The 19,848-nt window shown below is 41.8% G+C and overlaps 1 protein-coding gene across 1 annotated transcript in view; it reads left to right on the top strand.

The window, feature by feature from the left end:
• Positions 1 to 19,848, top strand: part of LOC133775700 (zinc finger protein 83-like) — a 48,542-nt gene that overhangs the window by 18,959 nt on the left and 9,735 nt on the right. The window contains 1 exon segment of the mRNA XM_062214176.1: positions 511 to 568. Coding sequence (XP_062070160.1) covers positions 511 to 568 — 58 coding nt within the window.

Below are 19,848 nucleotides of genomic sequence, written 5' to 3'. Positions count from 1 at the left end.
TAACTTCTGTTGTTTTCCCAGGGCATAGCAGAGAGCTGAATAGGAATTGGAGCAGTTGGGTCTCAAACTGGCACCCATATGGGATGCCGACACTGCAGGGAGCAACAACCTGCTATGCCACAGTGCCGCCCCCACAACCAAGTATTTTTTATGTGCTGATTTTAATGATAGCAAAATGTTTTTTCCTATGGTATATTGCAGTTTAACAATTTTTTTGCAATGCATTATGGAATAAGTAGCAAATAAATGTTTTCAATGTCTTAGTGATAATGTGTATGTGATTTCTGCCAATTAATAGAATTATGAATGCTCTTTCAAGGAGTTCTTTCCTGCCCTCTTTCATTCATTAGGTGCTATTCCTGCACAGAGAGGCTGATTATTTTTGTTTCCTCACCTAATGTGTCTGTTACTCTGCATTTATCTCTATCATGATCTGGCTTAGCACAGTAGGATCTGGGAGCAAACCAGACCAGGCCTCTCACAACTCCTTCCATTCATCTTCTGTTCCAGGGATAATTCTACGGACTGCTTCATGTTTCCAAAAGCAAAGAAAATGAATACACCTTCAGTAAGTTGTTTACCTACTTATTCCTCAGCTTATTTTACATTGTATTTTACAAGCTGTATGGGGGTTTGTTAATTAAAACGGAAGAGTAAAAGTAATTATAATTCAGAGAATATGCATAAACAAAGTAGTTTTCATGGTTATAAGACATTAGAGCCATCAAAGCTGATTGCAATTGGTCTCTGATCATTCTGATGCCATAATGAAAAGACACACTACATGTTTCAAATTGAGACTTAGACTTTGATAAATTCCTATAGAATATGAAGTCTGAAATATCATTTATTCGTCATATAGATGATATAAAGGTCGTGGTTTAGTACCAACCTGGAAATAAACACTCAGCATTCTATCATGGTAAGAGTTACCCAGAGCTAAAACGCAAATTGGCAAATAAGATTTCCCTGGAATTGCTGAAGTAGTGTGATCCTCAGTCCCTGCTAGGAGGTGGTGCTAGATTCATAGATTGGACCAGGGATGTGAAGAGGACAAAATCTACTGCATGTTCTTAAACAGTTCTCCGTACATGTCTCTCAGCCAGTCTGTAGGTTCAGATTGTGCTTCGGATTTTTCAGAGTTACAGTCTCAGGCAAATAACTCCATTCTTCATTTGGAATTTTCAGTAATCTTATTCAATTCTTTATTTACCAATAATATTTAGTCAAAGCAGACTGTTCTCTAGTGTTTGCCTTACTTGAATTTTTTGCCATTAGAATATATGTATCTTAGATATATTATATTATAAAAATACATAAATATATTATAAATATATCAATATATTATATATTAAATTATTAGTATATAAATTATAATTAATATACGAATTAATTATAATTAATGTATAAATTAATATATAACATATTTTATATATATTTTAGAATTAGAGAGAAAAAGAAGAGGTAGACTAAGAGACAAAAGGTACAGCACTCTTATGCATTGATTCACTCCCCAAGTACCTACAGCAGGCAACGCTGATGCCAAGAGCCAGTAATTGAATCTTGGCCTCCCACTTGGGTGACAAAAGTCCAATTACTAGAGTCATTGTGACCACCTTCCAGCAACTGCATTAGAAAGAAGCTGGAATCAGGAGCCAGAGCTGAGTACCAAGTCCAGGTATTCTTACGCAATATTAGGTTATCATGTAAATGGCATTCTAAACACTAGGCTAAATGTCTGCCTCCCTTTTAATCTTTTTCTCTGCCATATTTCAAAATAGTATATGTGGTCTTCTCTTGGAAATTCTGTTTTTTTTTTAAAAAAAGATTTATTCATTCAATTTATTTATTTATGTGAAAGGCAGAATTACCGAGAGAAAAGGACAGAGAGAGTGAGAGAGATCTTCCTTCTGCTGGTTCACTCCCCAAATGACCACCTTGGCCAGGACTGGGCCCGGTGGAAGCCAGGAGCTTCATCTAGGTTTTCAACATGGGTGCAAGGGCCTAAGTACTTTCCCATGCACAACAGCAGGGAGCTGGATTGGAAATGGAGCAGCCAGGAATTAAACTGGCACTCATATGGGATGCCAGTGTCACAGGCTGCAGTTTAGTATAGTGTGGCACAAAACCAGCCCCATCTCCTGAAAATTCATACTCTTTTTCTCTTCTGAGCTCACTGATAGTTTCTTGTCTTTTTCTTTAAATTCTACTTTATCATCTTTGTTATCACTCATCTAATATTCCATGTGCTCTCCAAATCATCACCTTGAAATTCTCCTTGACAGATTTATCTCTCAGTGGTCTGACACTCCTGTTTTCCTCCAGCTTTGGCCTTTTCTACAGTCTTCAGATCACATTTTCTACTCTCTGTTGAATACTTCTTTGTAGCTTTCCAAATGGCATCTCAAGCTCAACAAGCCTAAAATGAAAATCAAAGCATTTCTTTTTTTTTTTTTTTTTTTTTAAGATTTATTTATTTGAAAGTCAGAGTTACAGAGAGAGAGAGGTCTTCCATCCTCTGGTTCACTCTCCAGTTGGCTGCAATGGTTGGAGCTGGCCAGATCCGAAGCCAGGAACCAGGAGCTTCTTCCAGGTCTCCCATGCGGATAACAGGTGCCCAAGGACTTGGGCCATTTTCTGCTGCTTTCCTAAGCCATAGCAGAGAGCTGGATCAGAAGTGAAGCAGCTGAGTCTCGAACTGGTGCCCATATGGGATGCCAACACTGCAGGCAGCAGCTTAACCTGCTATGCCACAGTGACGGCCCTTCTTTTCTCCTTTATACCTGTATAAGGTGTTACTACCAGTTAACCTGGACCCATATTACCAAAATGGGATTTTTCCCTGGACATCTCCCTTTCTCTCATGTCTAGTTTCATCATACATGAAAACCTGTTAAATCTATTTCCTTATTTTTAAATCCTTATTCTAGTGCCTACATGTAGCATGTAAAAATAAGAGTAGCTGCCATTCATTAAAAACCAAAAATTCTTTTTTATATTGAAAATGTTATTCTTGTCAATAATTGGAAATAATGTATTGGCTCAGTGATAAGCTTTGATCCCTCCTGAGATGTGCTGGCCCAAAGGATTTGGTGGGAGAGAACATTCAGGAGTTAGAGAGTTACATGTGAACCAGTGTGAAGACAAACATAAATAATTGAAAGGGAACACATCTTTATTTAATAATTTTTACCCTGTGAGCCTCATCAGGGATTGGCCTTTGACACAAAAGATTAAGTTGTCACTTGGGATGCCCATATCCCATATTGTCTGATTTGGGTTCCTGACACTCTGCTTCTCATCCATCTTCCTGTTAATGTGCTTCCTGGGAAGCAACAAATGATGGCCAAAGTGCTTTAATTTCTGCTAGCCACATAGGAGACCCAATCAAAATCCGGTCTCCTGGTTTTGGCCTGACTCAGCTCTGGCTAAAAGTGAGCATTTGTGGAGTAACCAGATGGAAGATCTTTGTGTCTCCCTATTCCTCTCTCTCTCCCCCTCTCTCTAGCCTCTCTGTTTCTCTGTTTTCCAAATAAAATGAAAATAGATCAATAACAACTTTGAAAAATATACCTCCAGCTTCTTCTGAATCCATTTGGAGTGTGTGGGTTTAAGTCCTAAATATGCTTCAAATTCCAGCTTCTTGCTAATGTAAACTCTAGAAGACTACAGGTGATTCTTCAAGTACTCAGTCCCTACTACCTACAAGGGTTACCAGATTGAATTCCAGGCACTTGTCTTCAGAGTGAGCCTGCCCTGGCCTTTGTGGGTATTTGGGGAATAAACTGACACGTTCTGTCTGTCGCTATTGACTATCTCTGTACCTCTGTCACCCTCTGTATGCCTTTAAATTTAAATACGTAAGTAAATGATTTTAAATACAACTTGTACCTTTTGCTCGTATATATGTATATGCTTTTTTCTACAGTTTACACTAATACCAAATTGTATGTTTCTAGCTCAAAGATTACTTGTGCAGTTTGTTTTAAAGATTTATTTGAGAGGCAGAGTTAGAGAGAGAAGGAGAGACACAGAGAGAAATCTTGCATCTGCTGGACCACTCCCCAAGTGGCCACGATAGCTGTGGCTGGGCCCAGCCAAAACCAGGAGCCTGGAGCTTCCTTCTGGTCTCCCATGTGGGCGCAGGGGCCCAAGCACTTGGTCCATCCTTCACTGCTTTCCCAGGCACATTAGCAGGGAGCTGGATCTGAAGCAGAGCAGTCAGGACTCGAGCCCATATGAACACCAGTGCTGCATCCCGCTGAGCCACAGCACTGGCCCTGATTTGTGCAGTTTTAATTGTTATGTTGCGTTATTTCATATATTAACTTCAAAATGAGTAATGGGAAACAGATAAGTGCATCAGTCATAGCAATGATTATGGATGAGGACTCTGCAAAAAGTTTAAAAACAAGCATTTTATTGTGATAAAAAGCATAACCTAATACTGGACAGTTTTTAAAAATTTTTAGTTTTTTTTATTTGAAAGGCAGAGTTACAGAGAAAGAATGGCAGGAGAGAGAGAGAGAGAGAGAGAGAGAGAGAGAGAGAGAGAGATCTTCTATTTGCTGGTTCACTCCCCAAATCACCACAATTGCTGGTCCTGGGCCAGGCTGAAACTAGGAGCCCAGAGCTTCTTCTGGGTCTCCCAAGTGGGTTCAGGGACCTTAGCACTTCAGATTTCTTCTGCTGTTTTCTGAGGTGCATTAGCAGGGAGCTGGATCAGAAGTGGAGCAGCTGGGTCTTGAATTGGAGCCCATATGGGATGTTGGCATTGCAGGTGGAGGCTTAATGTGCTTCACTACAATGCTGGCCCCAACACAGGACATTTTAAAGTGTACATATCAGTGGTATTAAGCATATTCATATTCATTTACAAGCATTATCACCATCCATATATAGAACTTTGTGTGCATTAAAGACTAAATCCTATTCCCCTCTACCACAGACCCTGGCAGTCACTACTCTGCTTTATCTCGATGACTTTCTCTCTTCTAGCAACCTCATTTATATGGGATAATGAAATATTTGTAAACCACATGTTGTAGAAATTGTGGTTACTTGTTCTTTTGAAGAAAAATGAGTTCTGTTTTACAAGGCAGTTAGTTGAGTGGATTCAGATTGCAAACTCTGTTCTTTGCAATGGTCAGCAACTGACTTTTTTTTTCTTTCAGCTTGTAGTAGCTATTTTCTAAGTGGTCCTTCTGAGGTCTCTCACAGATATTCAGTGTGTTAATCTACCAATGATTTTGTTGAGTTCTGTGAGCAAAATTAGGGGTTTAAGTTCTTTGGCTTTGTCTCTTTCAGCACTTCTCTTCCTCTTTCTCCATTTTTGGGTTTGAAGTAACACCTTGACAGTAGGGACTCCATTTTGGAGCACTTGAGACTCCATTCTGGGAAAGCATTCCCCCCCTACCCCCACCGTGAGACTCTGGTCTGAAACTGTGATCTAAAACAGTTGAACAATAGCAGTCCACTACTTCACACTTGGCAGGGCACAGAAACCCCCAGCATGATCGCTCAAGCTTGGAAGTGGATAGGCTACACCTGGGTTAATGATAAAAATATAATTTGTCTATGTCCTACATATGATTAAAACCAATACCTGGGTTAATGTCAAGATTATAATTGGATTGTCAAGATTGTAACTGGTATTGTCAAGATTATAATTGATACTAGTTTCGCATAGGTTTTAGGTCAGCTTGACCCTGGTAACCATGTATTCCCCCCTGTTCCTAGCAACCATGAATTCCCCTCCTGATTTTGTGGTTTTTGCCTTTCTAAACCCTGTTGCTTTGGGCTTCAGTGTCGAGAGTTTTTTAGGGCATGAGCCCATTCTCCACTGCTGGCAATAAAGGACCATCAAATTTTATCAATGTGGGAGCTCCTTTGTTTGCACTCGCTCAGGTACAACAATGTCTTGTAACCCCTGAACTTTGCAGTAGAGTATTCTGAGTCATTAAACCTGCAGCTTTTACTTCCTTCATCTTTCTTGATCTCTGACAAAATGCCCAAAACATGAGTTTTTCCTCTGCAGTTTCCCTCTAAGTTCTGTTTTTTATTCTGATTGATCTCTAATTCCCAAATAGTTAAGCTACAAATTTCATTCATATTTTCTAATTCTTTCTTTCAAATGTTTATCTTTTCAAATGCTGTGTCATTATCATGATACCTTTGAGTTGTTTATAGTATAAAATCAGCACTGTGTGTATTCATAATTTTATTTTCTCTTCCATGGACTATTGCTTCAGATAGTCTTCAGTTTTGTTTTCACTCTATAAGTCAGATCTATCCTGCATAAGAATAATTTATACAAAATAGGAATGAGCCTACTTGTCCGGTTTGGCTCACTTCCTATTTTTATGGCCTGTGAACTCCTTTGTTGACTTATTGTAAATTTCAAAATAGATGTTTTGTGGTTCTCAGTAATCATCTTTGCACCTGTGTTGTGGCACAGTGGGTTAAGCTGCCACCTACAATACCAGCATTACAAAATGGGTACCAGTTTGAGTCCCAGTAGCTCCACTTCCAATCTAGTTTCCTGCTAATGTGCCTGGGAAAGTAGCAGAACATGGCCCAAGTGTTTGGGCCCCTGTCACTGGTGTGAAAGACTTCGATGGAGACCCGGGCTCCTGGTCTCAGCCTGCCCCAGCCATGGCTTTTGCAGCCATTTGGGGGAGTGAACCAGAGGATGGAAGGTCTCTGTCTGAATGTAGCTCTGCCTTTCAAGTAAATAATCTTAAAAAAATAGTTATCTTGGGATCCAGGAGGCCTGGGGTGGGCGGGGCCTGGGGCTTCGTTTGATGACGTCATAGGATGGCCCAGGTGTACAGAGGCTTTGAGTCTCCCACCATGGGCTGGGGGAGGACCCTGGCTAACCCATCAGCGGTGTCACTTCCCCTTCCCAATCCAAGTAGCTTAAGAAGCAAATGTGAGGCCCAAGCAGAAAGTCCTGCCACCCCGCGCTGGGGACAGCGTGCTTGCCAAGCACAGCGACCGTGAGGGAGTGCCTCAGCTGCGGGTCAACAAGGGGCAGGAGCCGGCCCTCCCCCAGAGAGCCCGTGCGTCTTGCCGGGTAGAGGCTGTCGCCCATGAAAAGTGGCACAAAGCACTCACGACCTAGTGCTTGGGGGGGCTGGCCTGGGGGCAGGGCAGCACCTGAGACCTCACTGTGGTGCTGGCATTCAAGGCCTTTCCCAACGCCACACAGAGGAGGCAGAGCCCAGGAGGCTCGGCCTCCAGCAGCTGACGCGGCCCCCTCTCCGCTTCCCAGAATTCAGCAAAGCAACAGCCCAACAAAAGCTGCAATCCCATCAGACACATGCTAGGCTTCGTATCAGGGTCCCAGGGAGCGCGGCCCATCCCTCTGACCAGTTGGCGAGGCCTGGGGCCCCGCCCGAGCCTCGGGGAGAGGCCATGTTCTCCGGCACGGAGGTGACACTCGGGAAGCCTGATACCAAACCCCCGTGGGCGCGCGGGTCCGATACCTTACTGGTACACTGCCCAACGGTATTGATTAGCTCCTGGATAACCAGGTCGACACATTTCAGACAGGGCTCTTTCAGCTTCACCACCTGCTTTTTCACAATGGCCTCGAACGGCAAGTCCGGGGTGAAAAGCCCAGTCCTGAAGGCCGCCCGCGCCCGGGGACAGCGGGAGTGAGTCGGAGAGAAACAAGGCATGGTCAGTGACGCCCCTCGGCCTTGGCCCCAGGACACGCGGCTTGCGGCAGGCCTGGCTTCAAGCTCAATTTGGTGACGGTGAGCGAGGGGCCCCTTGGTGGCGAAGGTGGGGACCTGGGAGGGGACCAACACTGCCTTCTTGGGATCCTGGCTCAGCTCCGGGCCCGCTTGCCTCAGGCCACCAGCGGGGCAGGAGTCCAGGGCCGTCCACCCTCAGGTGCCCTCGCCACTGCCCAGGGAGAGGCTTCCAGCTACGGGACGGCACCCCGGGGCTCCCTGGAGGCCTCACGGGGCGGGGGGTGGAGGGGCACCCATACTGGCGGGCAGGCGGCACCGTGGAGGGGAGAGACCGCAGCGGCTCGGGCCGGGGCACGGGGGCACTTGCCTGACTCCGTGGATGTTCTTGATGGCGTAGCTGATCTCCCGGCGTTGGTCCTTCTCTTCGAACTCCATCTGAGGAGACACGAGGCAGACACATGCACGGGTGCGCCGGAGTTCCTGCAGCTGTGCGTCTGGAGGTTGTCGTCCCCTAAGTGCGGCCGCAGTCGCCAGGGCACAATAATCAGCTGGTCAGAAATTCAAACCAGAAACCAAGAAAGTCGGACTGAAAACTTGACTTCAGTATGGATGCTATAAAAACAGCGGTGCTGTGGCAGCGCAGGGTAAGCCGCCGCCTGCAGTGCCCGCATCCCGTGTGGGCACCGGTTCGAGTCCCGGCTGCGCCTCTTCCAATCCAGCTCCCTGCTGTGGCCTGGGAAAGCAGCGGAAGATGGCCCAAGTGCTTGGGCCCCTGCACCTGCGTGGGAGATCCGCGAGAAGCCCCCAGCCACTGCTACCATTTGGGGACTGAACCAGCGGATGCAAGACCTGTCCCTCTCTATTTCTGTGACTCTACCTCTCAAATAAAAAAATAAATCTTTTTTTTTTAAAAAAAACAAGAAACACAAAAACCCAGCAATCTTAACTGTGTGACAGGAACACGGCTCCATAGATGCTTTCCTATGGGCTCCTTGTTTGTACACTGAAGAAACTGAAAATCTACCTGTCCTGTCACTCATTTCTAATGCTCGAGAAATTTATCCTGAAGAATTAACGGTTTAGCTGCCTGCACAAAGCTTCTCATAACTACTTAAAAATACGATAAGGGGCCAGCGCTGTGGTCCTGCAGGTAAAGCTGTGGCCTGCAGGGCTGGCATCCCATATGGGCACCGGTTCGAGTCCTGGCTGCTCCACTTCCGATCCAGCTCTCTACTGTGGCCTAGGAAAGCAGTGGAAGATGGCCCAAGTGCTTGGGCCCTGCACCCGTGTGGGAGACCTGGATGGAGCTCCTGGCTCCTGCCTTCAGATCAGCAAAGCTCCAGCTGTCATAGCCATCTAGGGAGGGAACCAGCAGATGGAAGACCTTTCTCTCTCTCTCTCTCTCTCTCTCTCTCTCTCTCTCTTTGCCTCTGCCTCGCTGTAACTCTGCCTTTCAAATAAATAAAATCTTGAAAAAAAAAATATAAGTGTAACCCATGGGTGGGAGACCAGCACAGGGTGGACACCCAGCGAACAGCCCAACAGATGCACGTGACCAATCTGCAGAACAGGGGACGTGCACAGTGATGCGTTCTTGCTGGGTGACGCCAGCCCCTCCACGGTCACCATCTTCTTTCGGGCACACTCTATGCTGTCTACACACTGGAGCGACTGCTGACACGCTGTGTTTCTCGGAAGGGCCCCTGTTGCATGTACACTCTGTGCTCACTCATCCGCACAGAAATCAATTGGAAGTGGTCAGGCCTCCACCGGCCTTGCCCAAGGGTAAACGCTGTGGGGTTTTCTCTCTTTGGGTGCTGTTGTGGCTCAAGGGTTAAGAGATGGCTTGGAACATGCACGTTTCCCTATCAGAGTGCCTGGATTCAAGACGAGACTCTGCTTCTAGCACAGCTTCCTGCAGCTCCAGAGAGCAGCGGCTGACCAGGGGGCTGAGGTCTGGCTTTGGCAGGCATTTGGGGAGATGGAAGATCTCTCTCTCTCTCTCTCTCTTAAAAATATTTTATTTATTTATTTGAGTTACAGACAGAGAGAGGGAGAGACAAAGGGCTTCCATCTGTTGGTTCACTCCCCAAATGGTTGCAGTGGCCACAGCTGTGCTGATCCCGAAGCCAGGAGCCAGGAGCCTCTTCTGGGTCTCCCATGCAGGTGCAGGCCCCAAGCACCTGGGCCATTCTCTACTGCCTTAAACAAGACTAGTGTCTGCTAATACTAACTGATAGAATAAAAAAGGGAGAGAACGATCCAACATGGGAAGTGGGATATACAGCAAACTCATAGAATGGCAGATGTCCTAAACAGCACTCTGACCTCAGAATCAGCCCTTAAGGCATTCGGATCTGGCTAAAAAGCCCATGAGAGTATTTTAGGCATGGAAAGCCAAGACACTGGGGCAAAAGAAAAAAAATGATCTAAATGAAAGATCTCTGCAAGTGAGATCCCAGTAGAAAGAACGGGGCCATCAAAGAAGGAGGTACCTTTCTCTGAAGGGAGGAGAGAACTTCCACTTTGACTATGACCTTGTCTGAATAAGATCGAAGTCGGCGAACTCAAAAGGCTTCCATAGCCTTGGAAACTCATGACTAGAGCCTAGCGAGATTATTGATGCCATAAACAAGAGTGTCAAATTGTCAAGTCAACAGCAGGAGTCACTGTGTACTTACTCCTCATGTGGGATCTCTGTCCTTAATGTGTTGTCCAATGTGAATTAATGCTATCACTAGTACTCAAACAGTATTTTACACTTTATGTTGTGGGTGCAGACCGATGAAATCTTTACTTAATATATACTAAATCAATCTTCTGTATATAAAGAGAATTGAAAATGAATCTTGAGGTGAATGGAATGGGAGAGGGAGCGGGATATGGGAGGGTTGCGAGTGGGAGGGAAGTTATGGGGGGGGAGCCATTGTAATCCATAAACTGTACTTTGTAAATTTATTTTTACTAAATAAAAGTTAAAAAAATTATCTTTGATTTATGGTCTATGTTTAAGTAATATACATCTTCATGTAAAATATAACTTCATAGTACTGTAATTCTGGTTATTTCTTCCCACATATTTTAAGGCTCTCATTATATTTTACTATATTGCTTCAAATGATTAATGAATTTATAAGAAATATATTTGTACTCTCACATTTGCCATTTCCAGATTATTGACCCACATTTTTGTCTTTTGAAAAATTATGGATTTTTGGAAATTTGATCATAGCAAGCCTTTGAATGGTCATTTTCAATTTGTTGTTGTTTAATATTGGGATATCCCCATAGTCATGATTATTCTGATACCAAGTAATCCTCACATCCCTAACATGACTTTCATGTTCAGTGATTCCACAAAGTAATTAGGAATTGAAAAAAAAGTCTTCATTTTCACATTCCAGTTCATTCCTATAAAAGAATCCACTGGGGCCAGCACCATGGCATAGTATGTTAAGCCTCTGCCTACAGTGGTGGCATCCTATATAGGAACCAGTTTGTGTCCCAGCTGCTCCTCTTCCGATCCAGCTCTCTGCTATGGCCTGAGAAAGCAGTGGAAGATGGCTCAAGGGCTTGGGCCCCTGCACCTTCAGGGGAGATCCAGAAGAAGCTCCTGGCCCCTGACTTCAGATCCACCCAATTCTGGCCTTTGTGGCCCTTTGGGAAATGCAGTGAATAGCAGACCATTCTCTGTCTCTCTCTCTTTGTAACTTTACCTCTCAAATAAACAAATCTTTTTAAAAAACCACTAAAATGAGCTATGAAACAATCTTCATAGGCAAGAATTTGCATAGGCAAGGTCCATGATCCATCCAGCATGAGTTTCCAGTTTTTCCCCTTCAGTGGAGTCTAATTTTTGTTACCTAGTTCTTTCAATCATGATGTGGGATAATAAACACAGGGCATTGACAATAGCATAATCTCATCTGAGCCTGCATTTAAAGTCCTTTTGGAGGTTTGGCTATGGGGCCTGCATTGTGGCATAATGGGTATAGCCTCCACCTGTGATGCTGGCACCTCAAATGGGCTTCAGTTCAAGTCCTTGCTGCTCCACTTCCAGTCCAGATCCATGCTAATGCACCTGGGAAAGCAGCAGAAAATGGCTTAAGTGCTTCGACCTCTGCAGCCCTGTGGGAGACCCAGAAGAAGCTCCTGGCTGCTTCAGTCTGGCCCAACTCTGGTCATTGTGGCTATTTGGGGAGTGAACCATTGGATGGAATGTCTCTCTCTTTCTATTCCTCTCTCTAACTCTGACTTTAATAAACTAAATCTTAAAACAAAAAAGAAGTTTGTTCACAAGGATATGATTGAGTAATCATATCCTGCTTTAGTTTCCAGTATACCTAGAGATTGAGTTGATGTCACATGACCAAAAATCTGTTATGATAAATCATATTGTCAGTATAGACTGTGAGGTCCAAACCCTTAGAGTAAATGAAGACATTCATGCTACGTGAGTTATCTTAGTGTTCAGAGAAAAAAACCTCAGGGATGGGTAAAAGCCAATCTTTCTTTTCTTTTTTTAAAAAGATTTATTTATTTGAAAGCCAGAGTTACACACACACACACACACACAGAGGGAGGTCTTCCATCTGCTGGTTCATTCCCCAATTGGCCACAGTGGCCAGAGCTGTGCTGATCCAAAAGCAAGGAGCCAGGAGTCTTTTCCAGGTCTCCCACATGGGTGCAGGGTTTGGGCCATCTCTACTGCTTTCCCAGGCCACAAGCAGAGAGCTGGATCAGAGTGGAGCAGCTGGAACACAAACCGGTGCCCATATGGGATGCGGGAACTGCAGGTGGCAGCTTTACTCGCTACACCACAGCACCAGCCCCGTAAATTTCTGATACAAAAAAGTACTAGGATCTTCCCACTTCCTTCCATAAGATCTTTGTTTTTGACATCTTAAGCATTTTTCTTTTTTTTTTCAACTTTTATTTAATAAATATAAATTTCCAAAGTACAATTTTTGGATTATAGTCGCTCTTCCCCCCATAACCTCCCTCCCACCCACAACCATCCTATCTCTCACTCCCTCTCCCATCCTATTCTTCATCAAGATTCATTTCAATTACCTTTATATACAGAAGATCAACTTAGTATATATTAAGTAACGATTTCAACAGACTGTACCCACACAGACACACAAAGTATAGAGAACTGTTTGGGTAGTAGTTTTACCATTAATTTGCATAGTACAACACATTAAGAACAGAGATCCTACATGGGGAGTAGGTGCACAGTGACTCCCGTTATTGATTTAACAATTGACATTCTTATTTATGACGTCATTAATCACCCGAGGCTCTTGTCATGAGCTGCCAAGGCTATGGAAGCCTCTTGAGTTCATGAACTCTGATCTTACTTAGGCAAGGCCATAATCAAAGTGGAAGTTCTCTCCTCCCTTCAGAGAAAGGTACCTCCTTCTTTGATGGCCCGTTCTTTCTACTGGGATCTCACTCACAGAGATCTTTCATTTAGGTTTTGTTTGTTTGTTTGTTTGTTTGTTTTGCCACAGTGTCTTGGCTTTCCATGCCTGAGAAATTCTCATGGGCTTTTTAGCCAGATCCGAATGTCTTAAGGGCTGATTCTGAAGGCCAATCTTTCTTTAGGAAAATTTGTCTTTATTGGTGATTTGCAACTTAAACCTCTCTGATCAATGGGATTATACTTTTGGAAAATGCTTCATTTCTATTTCTATGAATATTTTTCTGATCCCATCCTCAGTGAGGTCTGCAGTAACATGTGTGTCATACTACCTGATACCCCACACACATCACATAAACTCCATTATGTCTTCTGAGATCTCATATAAACGGGGTCCCATGTCTGGAAAGATCTCTGTATATTCAGCAAGATGAGAATGAATGGTTTTTACCCCCCCCTTTTTTTTAAGGTTCTTTTTATTTATTTGAGAGGTAAAGTTACAGACAGGGGGAGAAACAGAGAGAAAGGCCTTCCATCCGTTGGTTCACTACTCAAATGGCTGCAATGACTGGAGCTGGGCCAATCTGAAGCCAGGAGCCAGGAGCTTCTTCCAGGTATCCCACGTGGGTGCAGGGGTCCAAGCACTTGGGCCATATTCTACTGCTTTTCCAGGCCATAACAGAGAGCTGGATTGGAAGAGGAGCAGCCTAGACTAGACCCGGCACCCATATGGGATGTCAATACCACATGTAGAGGCTTAGCCCACTACGCCACAGTACCGGCCCAATTTATTACCCGTTTTGGACTTTGGATTTTATCTCCTATCTTCCATACCTTTAGAATCTGGCAAACATCATGACATGGACATTGTCCATGTGTTGAGGCCGCTCAACCTGCAAATCTTGTTCCATCTTCATATGACATACAAAATTTTATGGCCTTGGTCTGCACTGTGTATTCACTTTTCATTCTATGTATGTTTCCCACACCATTTAATGAAAAATCCACAGAGTGACCACATAGACTTGCAATGGCATCTATCTTTGATGCTTTGTCTGAGTGAATATCAGAGGTCATGAGCTTGGTTATGATTAGGTAGCCTATGACTCCTAGTCTCTGCAGGGCTTCCACCTCTAGGATGTGTATCAAATCTGATTTTCCTAGCTTGGTAGAATCCCCTTTATTGGAACTTTGCTTGTCTTTGTGACTGGAGAAAAAGAGTGGACACTGAGTCCAGTAGAGCTCTTCTCAGTGTAATTTCTTTTGACTGATGTTTCCTTTGTTAGAATCCTCTGGCCTTGTCTGAATTTTCCCAGGTTAGGAAGAGGGTATGTGATCCTCCCACTAGAAGCAGTAATCAAGAGGAATGGGCAGTAGTCCCCACATAATAGAATTCCTCTTCTTCCACATGTACATATATTTTTTTAAAGATTTATTTATTTATTTGAAAGGCAGAGAGAGAGAGAGAGACAGAGACAGAGACTTCCATCTACTGGTTCACTCCCCAAATGGCTGCAACAGCCAGAGCTGTACTAATCTTAAGCCAGGAACCAGGAGCTTCTTCCAGGTCTCCCTTGTGGGTGCAGGGGCCCAAGGGCTTGGGCCATCTTCTACTGCTTTCCCAGGCTATAACAGAGAGCTGTATTGGGATGGAGCAGCTGGGACTTGAACCATCACGCATATGGGATGCTGGTACTGCAGGCAGTGGCTTTCCCCACTATGCAACAGAGCCAACAGGGGGTCGGTGTATCTTTAATTTTATTCCACACCCACCGAGGCATACCTAAGGTCTCCTCTATTCATCACTTTGCCTCAAATGCAAGTTCTCTGAATGATGCCATCAACTTGTATCATGTTTATATATGGTTATATATATGGTTTCTCTTGATGCTTAGACATGTGTCCTAAGTAGACAAGTTATTTTTCTTATCTGCACATAATGTACATGGGTCAAAAAGTGAGCAAAAAAAAATGAGCAAAATAATCCCAATAGGCTCCTCCCCCCGCCTTTTTTTTTTTTTTTTTTTTTTTTTTTTTTGTAGAATACCTTTTTGAAAAGGAAAAAGTACCTGGAGTGAGAAGAATGGGAGCATCATTTCAATGCAGTCTTGCCATAATAGGGACAAATGATGTTGGAAGTGGTCACTAACCTATAGATGGAATACATTCTTTGCTGAGACCTTGATTCTGTACTTTGGTAGCTACTCAGTCTGTTGCTATCCAAAGAACCACTGCCTGCTTTCTGAAATGTCTTTTTCTATCATCCATGCTGCACTCATTAGCAAAGATCCCTAAGAACGTGCCTACTTAGACTTATCAGTCTTGTTGGAATGCTTCCTGCCTATTATCTAAGATGGTGTCTTTACAGCTTAAATCCCCAGCATGTTTTTAAGTCAGTTTGGTTGTTTCTGAGAGTATAACTGTAAATATTCATACATTTTCATACTTATGATTGATTCTAACTATATGTCACATGATTTTTTTCCCTAGGTATATTATTTATGTATTATGTAAACAATGTTTTAAAAGATATAACCCATTCTCCAATTTTGGGCAATTTTGAACAATTGAAATAACTTATTTAGAGCCAATTTAATCCATTTACAAGTTTATGAAAATAGTTGCCATGTTCATTAGCTTCATTTTAACATTTCCATGGAGTTGAACATGATTGCATTTGATTCTCAAATGATTTCTTCTTGTATTCTTTTTCTGTAAGAACTAGAGTAGGTCAACTTTTCAACCTTAATTGATAAAAGGCTAAATGAGACTGCTTTGAGAACTTTCCATTCTTGTGGTCCCTAAAATTTGTAGTTTGTCCCTGTTCCCTTTTTCTCCTGCTTGTATGAATTGAGATTTTTTTCATAAGAGCAACATTTTCCTCCATTCCTACCAAGCCAAGTGATACATTACAGTTTTTCTGTTTTCCAGTCTGTATTTCTAAACCTTTAAGTCAGTGAGGTAAACATTAATTTATTTGCACTTAGGTTATATACTAACAGTTGTAATTAAGTACATGTAAAAGGTCATGAAAAAGTCCATGGAAAATGTGCATTGTGAAAAAGTTATGCATCAATTTCAAAATTTTTGTAACAAAAGTAGCTTATATTCTAATTGAATTTTTCATGACCTTTTTTAAGTACCCTCACCTCATGGATATTATATTAAGTAATACTTAATGCCTAAGTAGCCCTAGATAATATACATAGCATTGCTGTACTCACTTTAGTTACTGTTGGTGGTGGGTTTTTTGTTTTGCTAAATTATTTACTAGTTAAATAACCAGGCATTTCTTTCTGACTTATACTACCTATTCACCAAGTGTCAGATTTGCTTCTGTTTCTTTTGCTTTACCCCAAACCTTTTAGCATTTTCTTTCTTTCAAAATATATTTATGTGAGAGTTAGAAAGGTCTCATTACTGGTTTACTCTCCAAATACCTGTAGTGATTGGAATTAGGGTAGGACAAATCCTGGAAATAACAACTTGTTCCAGGTCTACAATGCAGAAACCCAACTATTTGAAAAATCATTGCTATCTCTCTGTTGTCTGCAAAAATTTGTTACTCTGATACTGAATATATGTCCCCTGTAGTTCATCAAACATAATATATCAGTCATGTGTATATACATATCTATGGGTTATGCTATGACCCCTTTCAGAATCAAGAGAAAGATAAGTCCAGATAAATAAAGGAAATTTTATTGTAATGATTTTGGTATTGTTGCTTTTAAATTTTATTTAAGTTATACAAGTTTCAAATATTTCTTATATACAGATTTAGGAGCATAGAGAGACTTACCCTCCCTCCTACCCACATTCCCACCCTTCCCCCTCCCTTTTGGATTCCCATTCTAAATTTTTTACAGTGATCTATTATCAGTATACTTAGTGATCATAGAGTTAACCCTATTCTAAGTAAAGGAGCTCAGCAAATAGTATGAAGAGAAAGAAAACAAAATAAAATAGAACAAAAAAAGATTGTTCCTAAAGGAAGATACAATGGCTATAAACAACCATCCATTCTCAAAATGTCTATTTCACATCAATACATTGTATTTCAGGTATTATATTAATTGCATTGTATCAGAGAAAACATGATTGTTGTCTTTTTGGGATTGGCTTATTTTGCTAAGTATAATGGTTTCCAGTTGTGACTATCTTGTTGCAAAAGACAGGAACTTTTTTTTTTTTGCAGCTGAGTGGTACTCCATAGTGTATATATACCATAATATCTTTATCCAGTTGATAATTGGACATCTGAATTGATTCCATATGTTAGCTATTGTGAATTGTGCTGCAATGAAAATGTGGGTGCATACAACTTTTTCATATACTGATTTCTTTTGTCTTGGATAAATTCTCAGGAGTGAGATGGCTGGATCATATAATAAGTCTGTATTCAGATTTCTGAGATATCTCCGTACTGTCTTCCATAGTGGTTGCACCAGTTTACATTCCCACCAGCAGTGGATCAGAGTACCTTTTACCCTGCATCCTAACCAGCATTTGTTGTTTGCAGATTTCTATATGCCAGTCATTTTAACTGGAGTGAGGTGAAACCTTGTTGTTTTGATTTGCGTGTCCCTGATGGCTAGTGATCATGAGCATTTTCACAATTGTCTGTTGGCAATTTGAATTTCCTCTCCTGAAAAATGCCTGTTTAAGTTCTTTGGCCATTTCTTTACCTGACTATTTATTTTGTTGTTATTGAATTTCTTGAGCTCTTAATAGATTTTAGATGTTAACCCTTTATCAATTGCACAGTTTGAAAATATTTTCTCCCATCTGTCAGTTGCTCTTCATTTTTCTGAGTGTTTCTTTTGCAGTGCAAAAGCTTCTCAGCTCGATGTAATCCCATTTGTCAATTTTGTCTTTGATTGCCTACGCATCTGGGGTTTTATCCAAGAAGTATTTGCTTATGTTGATGTCTTGTAGAGTTTCCCCCATGTTCTCTATGAATTTGATGATATCGGACCATTGATTTAGGTCCTTGATCCATTTTGAGTGGATTTTTGTGTAGGGTAGGGGTTTAATTTCATAGTTACACAAATGGAGATCCAGTTTTTCCAGCACCATTTGTTAAAGAGACTGTCCCTGCTCCAAGGATTGATTTTAATTCCTTTAGCAAATATAAGTCGGCTGTAGGTAGATGCTTGGATTGATTTCTGGAGTTTCTATTATGTTTCATTGGTCTATAAGTCTGTTTTTGTGCCAGTACCAGGCTGTTTTGATTATAACTGCCCTGTAGTATGTTTTGAAAACAGGTATTGTGATGCCTCCAGTTTTGTTTTTGTTGTATAAGATTGCTTTAGCTATTTGGGGTCTCTTGTGTTTCTATTTAAATTTCAGCATAGTTTTCTCTAGATCTGTAAAGAACATCATTGGTATTATTATTGGGATCACATTGGATCTGTAAATTGCTTTTGGTGGTAGAGACATTTTAATGATGTTCCATGAACATGGAAGATTTTTCCATTTTTTAATGTCTTCTATTTCTTAAGTGTTTTGTAATTTTCTAGTAGATATCTTAGACATCCTTGGTTAAATTATTCCAAGATATTTGATTCTTTTTTGAGCTATTATGAATGGTACTAATCTGAAAAGTAATTCTCAGCCATGATGTTGTCTGTATACAATTGCTATTGATTTTTATGTGTTGATTTTATATCCTGCCACTTTACCAAACTCTTTTATGAGTTCCAGTAGTCTCTCATTGGAGTCTTTTTGCATCTCCTATACAAAGGATCATGTCACCTGAAGATAATGATAGTTTGACTTCCTCTTTTCTAATTTGTATCCCTTTGATTTCTTTATCTTGCCTAATGGATCCAGTGAAAACTTCTAGGACTATATTTAATAGTAATGATGACAGTGAGAATTCTTGGCTGGTTCTAGATCTTAGGGATTATGCTGCCAGCTTTTCCTCTTGCTTTTTTTTTTTTTTTAAGATTTTATTTATTTATCTGAAAGGTAGAGTTGTAGACAGTGAGAAGGAGAGATAGAAAAAGGTCTTCCGTCTGTTGGTTCACTCCCCAAATGGGCGCAAGCACCGGAGCTGCGCCAATCCAAAGCCAGGAGCCAGGTGCTTCTTTCTGGTCTCCCATGTGGGTGCAGGGGCCCAAGGACATGGGCCATCTTCTACTGCTTTCCCAGGTGACAGCAGAGAGCTTGATTGGAAGAGAAGCAACTGGGACTAGAACTGGCACCCATATAGAATGCTGGCGCTGCAGGAGGAGGATTAACCTACTGTGCCATGGCACTGGCCCCACCCCTTTCAATGTGATGTTTTCCTTGAGTTTGTCATATAAAGCCTTTATTGTGCTGCTTAAGTCTTTGATCATGAAATGGTGTTGTATTTTATCAAATGCATTCTCTGCATCTATTAATATAATCATATGATTTTTATTCTTCAGTTTGTTTATTATTTTTTGAATGTTGAACCATCCCTTCATACTAGGGATAAATCCCACTTGGTCAGGGTAAATAATCATTCAGATGTGTTGTTGGATTCTATCAGCTAATATTTTGTTGAATATTTTTGCATCTTTGTTCATCAGGGATATTGGTTTAAAGCTCTCTCTGTTGCATTTTTTTCCAGGTTTAGGTGTTAAGATGATAAAAGCTTCATAGAAGGAGTTTGGGAGCTTTGCCTCTCTTTCAATTGTTTTTGAATAGCTCAAGCAGAATTGGAGTTAATTCTTCTTTAAATGTCTGATAGAA

This window comes from Lepus europaeus, chromosome 17 (genome assembly GCF_033115175.1).
Source record: "Lepus europaeus isolate LE1 chromosome 17, mLepTim1.pri, whole genome shotgun sequence".
Classification (NCBI taxonomy): Eukaryota; Metazoa; Chordata; class Mammalia; order Lagomorpha; family Leporidae; genus Lepus; species Lepus europaeus.
Note: the sequence above shows the minus strand (reverse complement) of the source record. Positions and strands in the feature narration are given on the sequence as shown.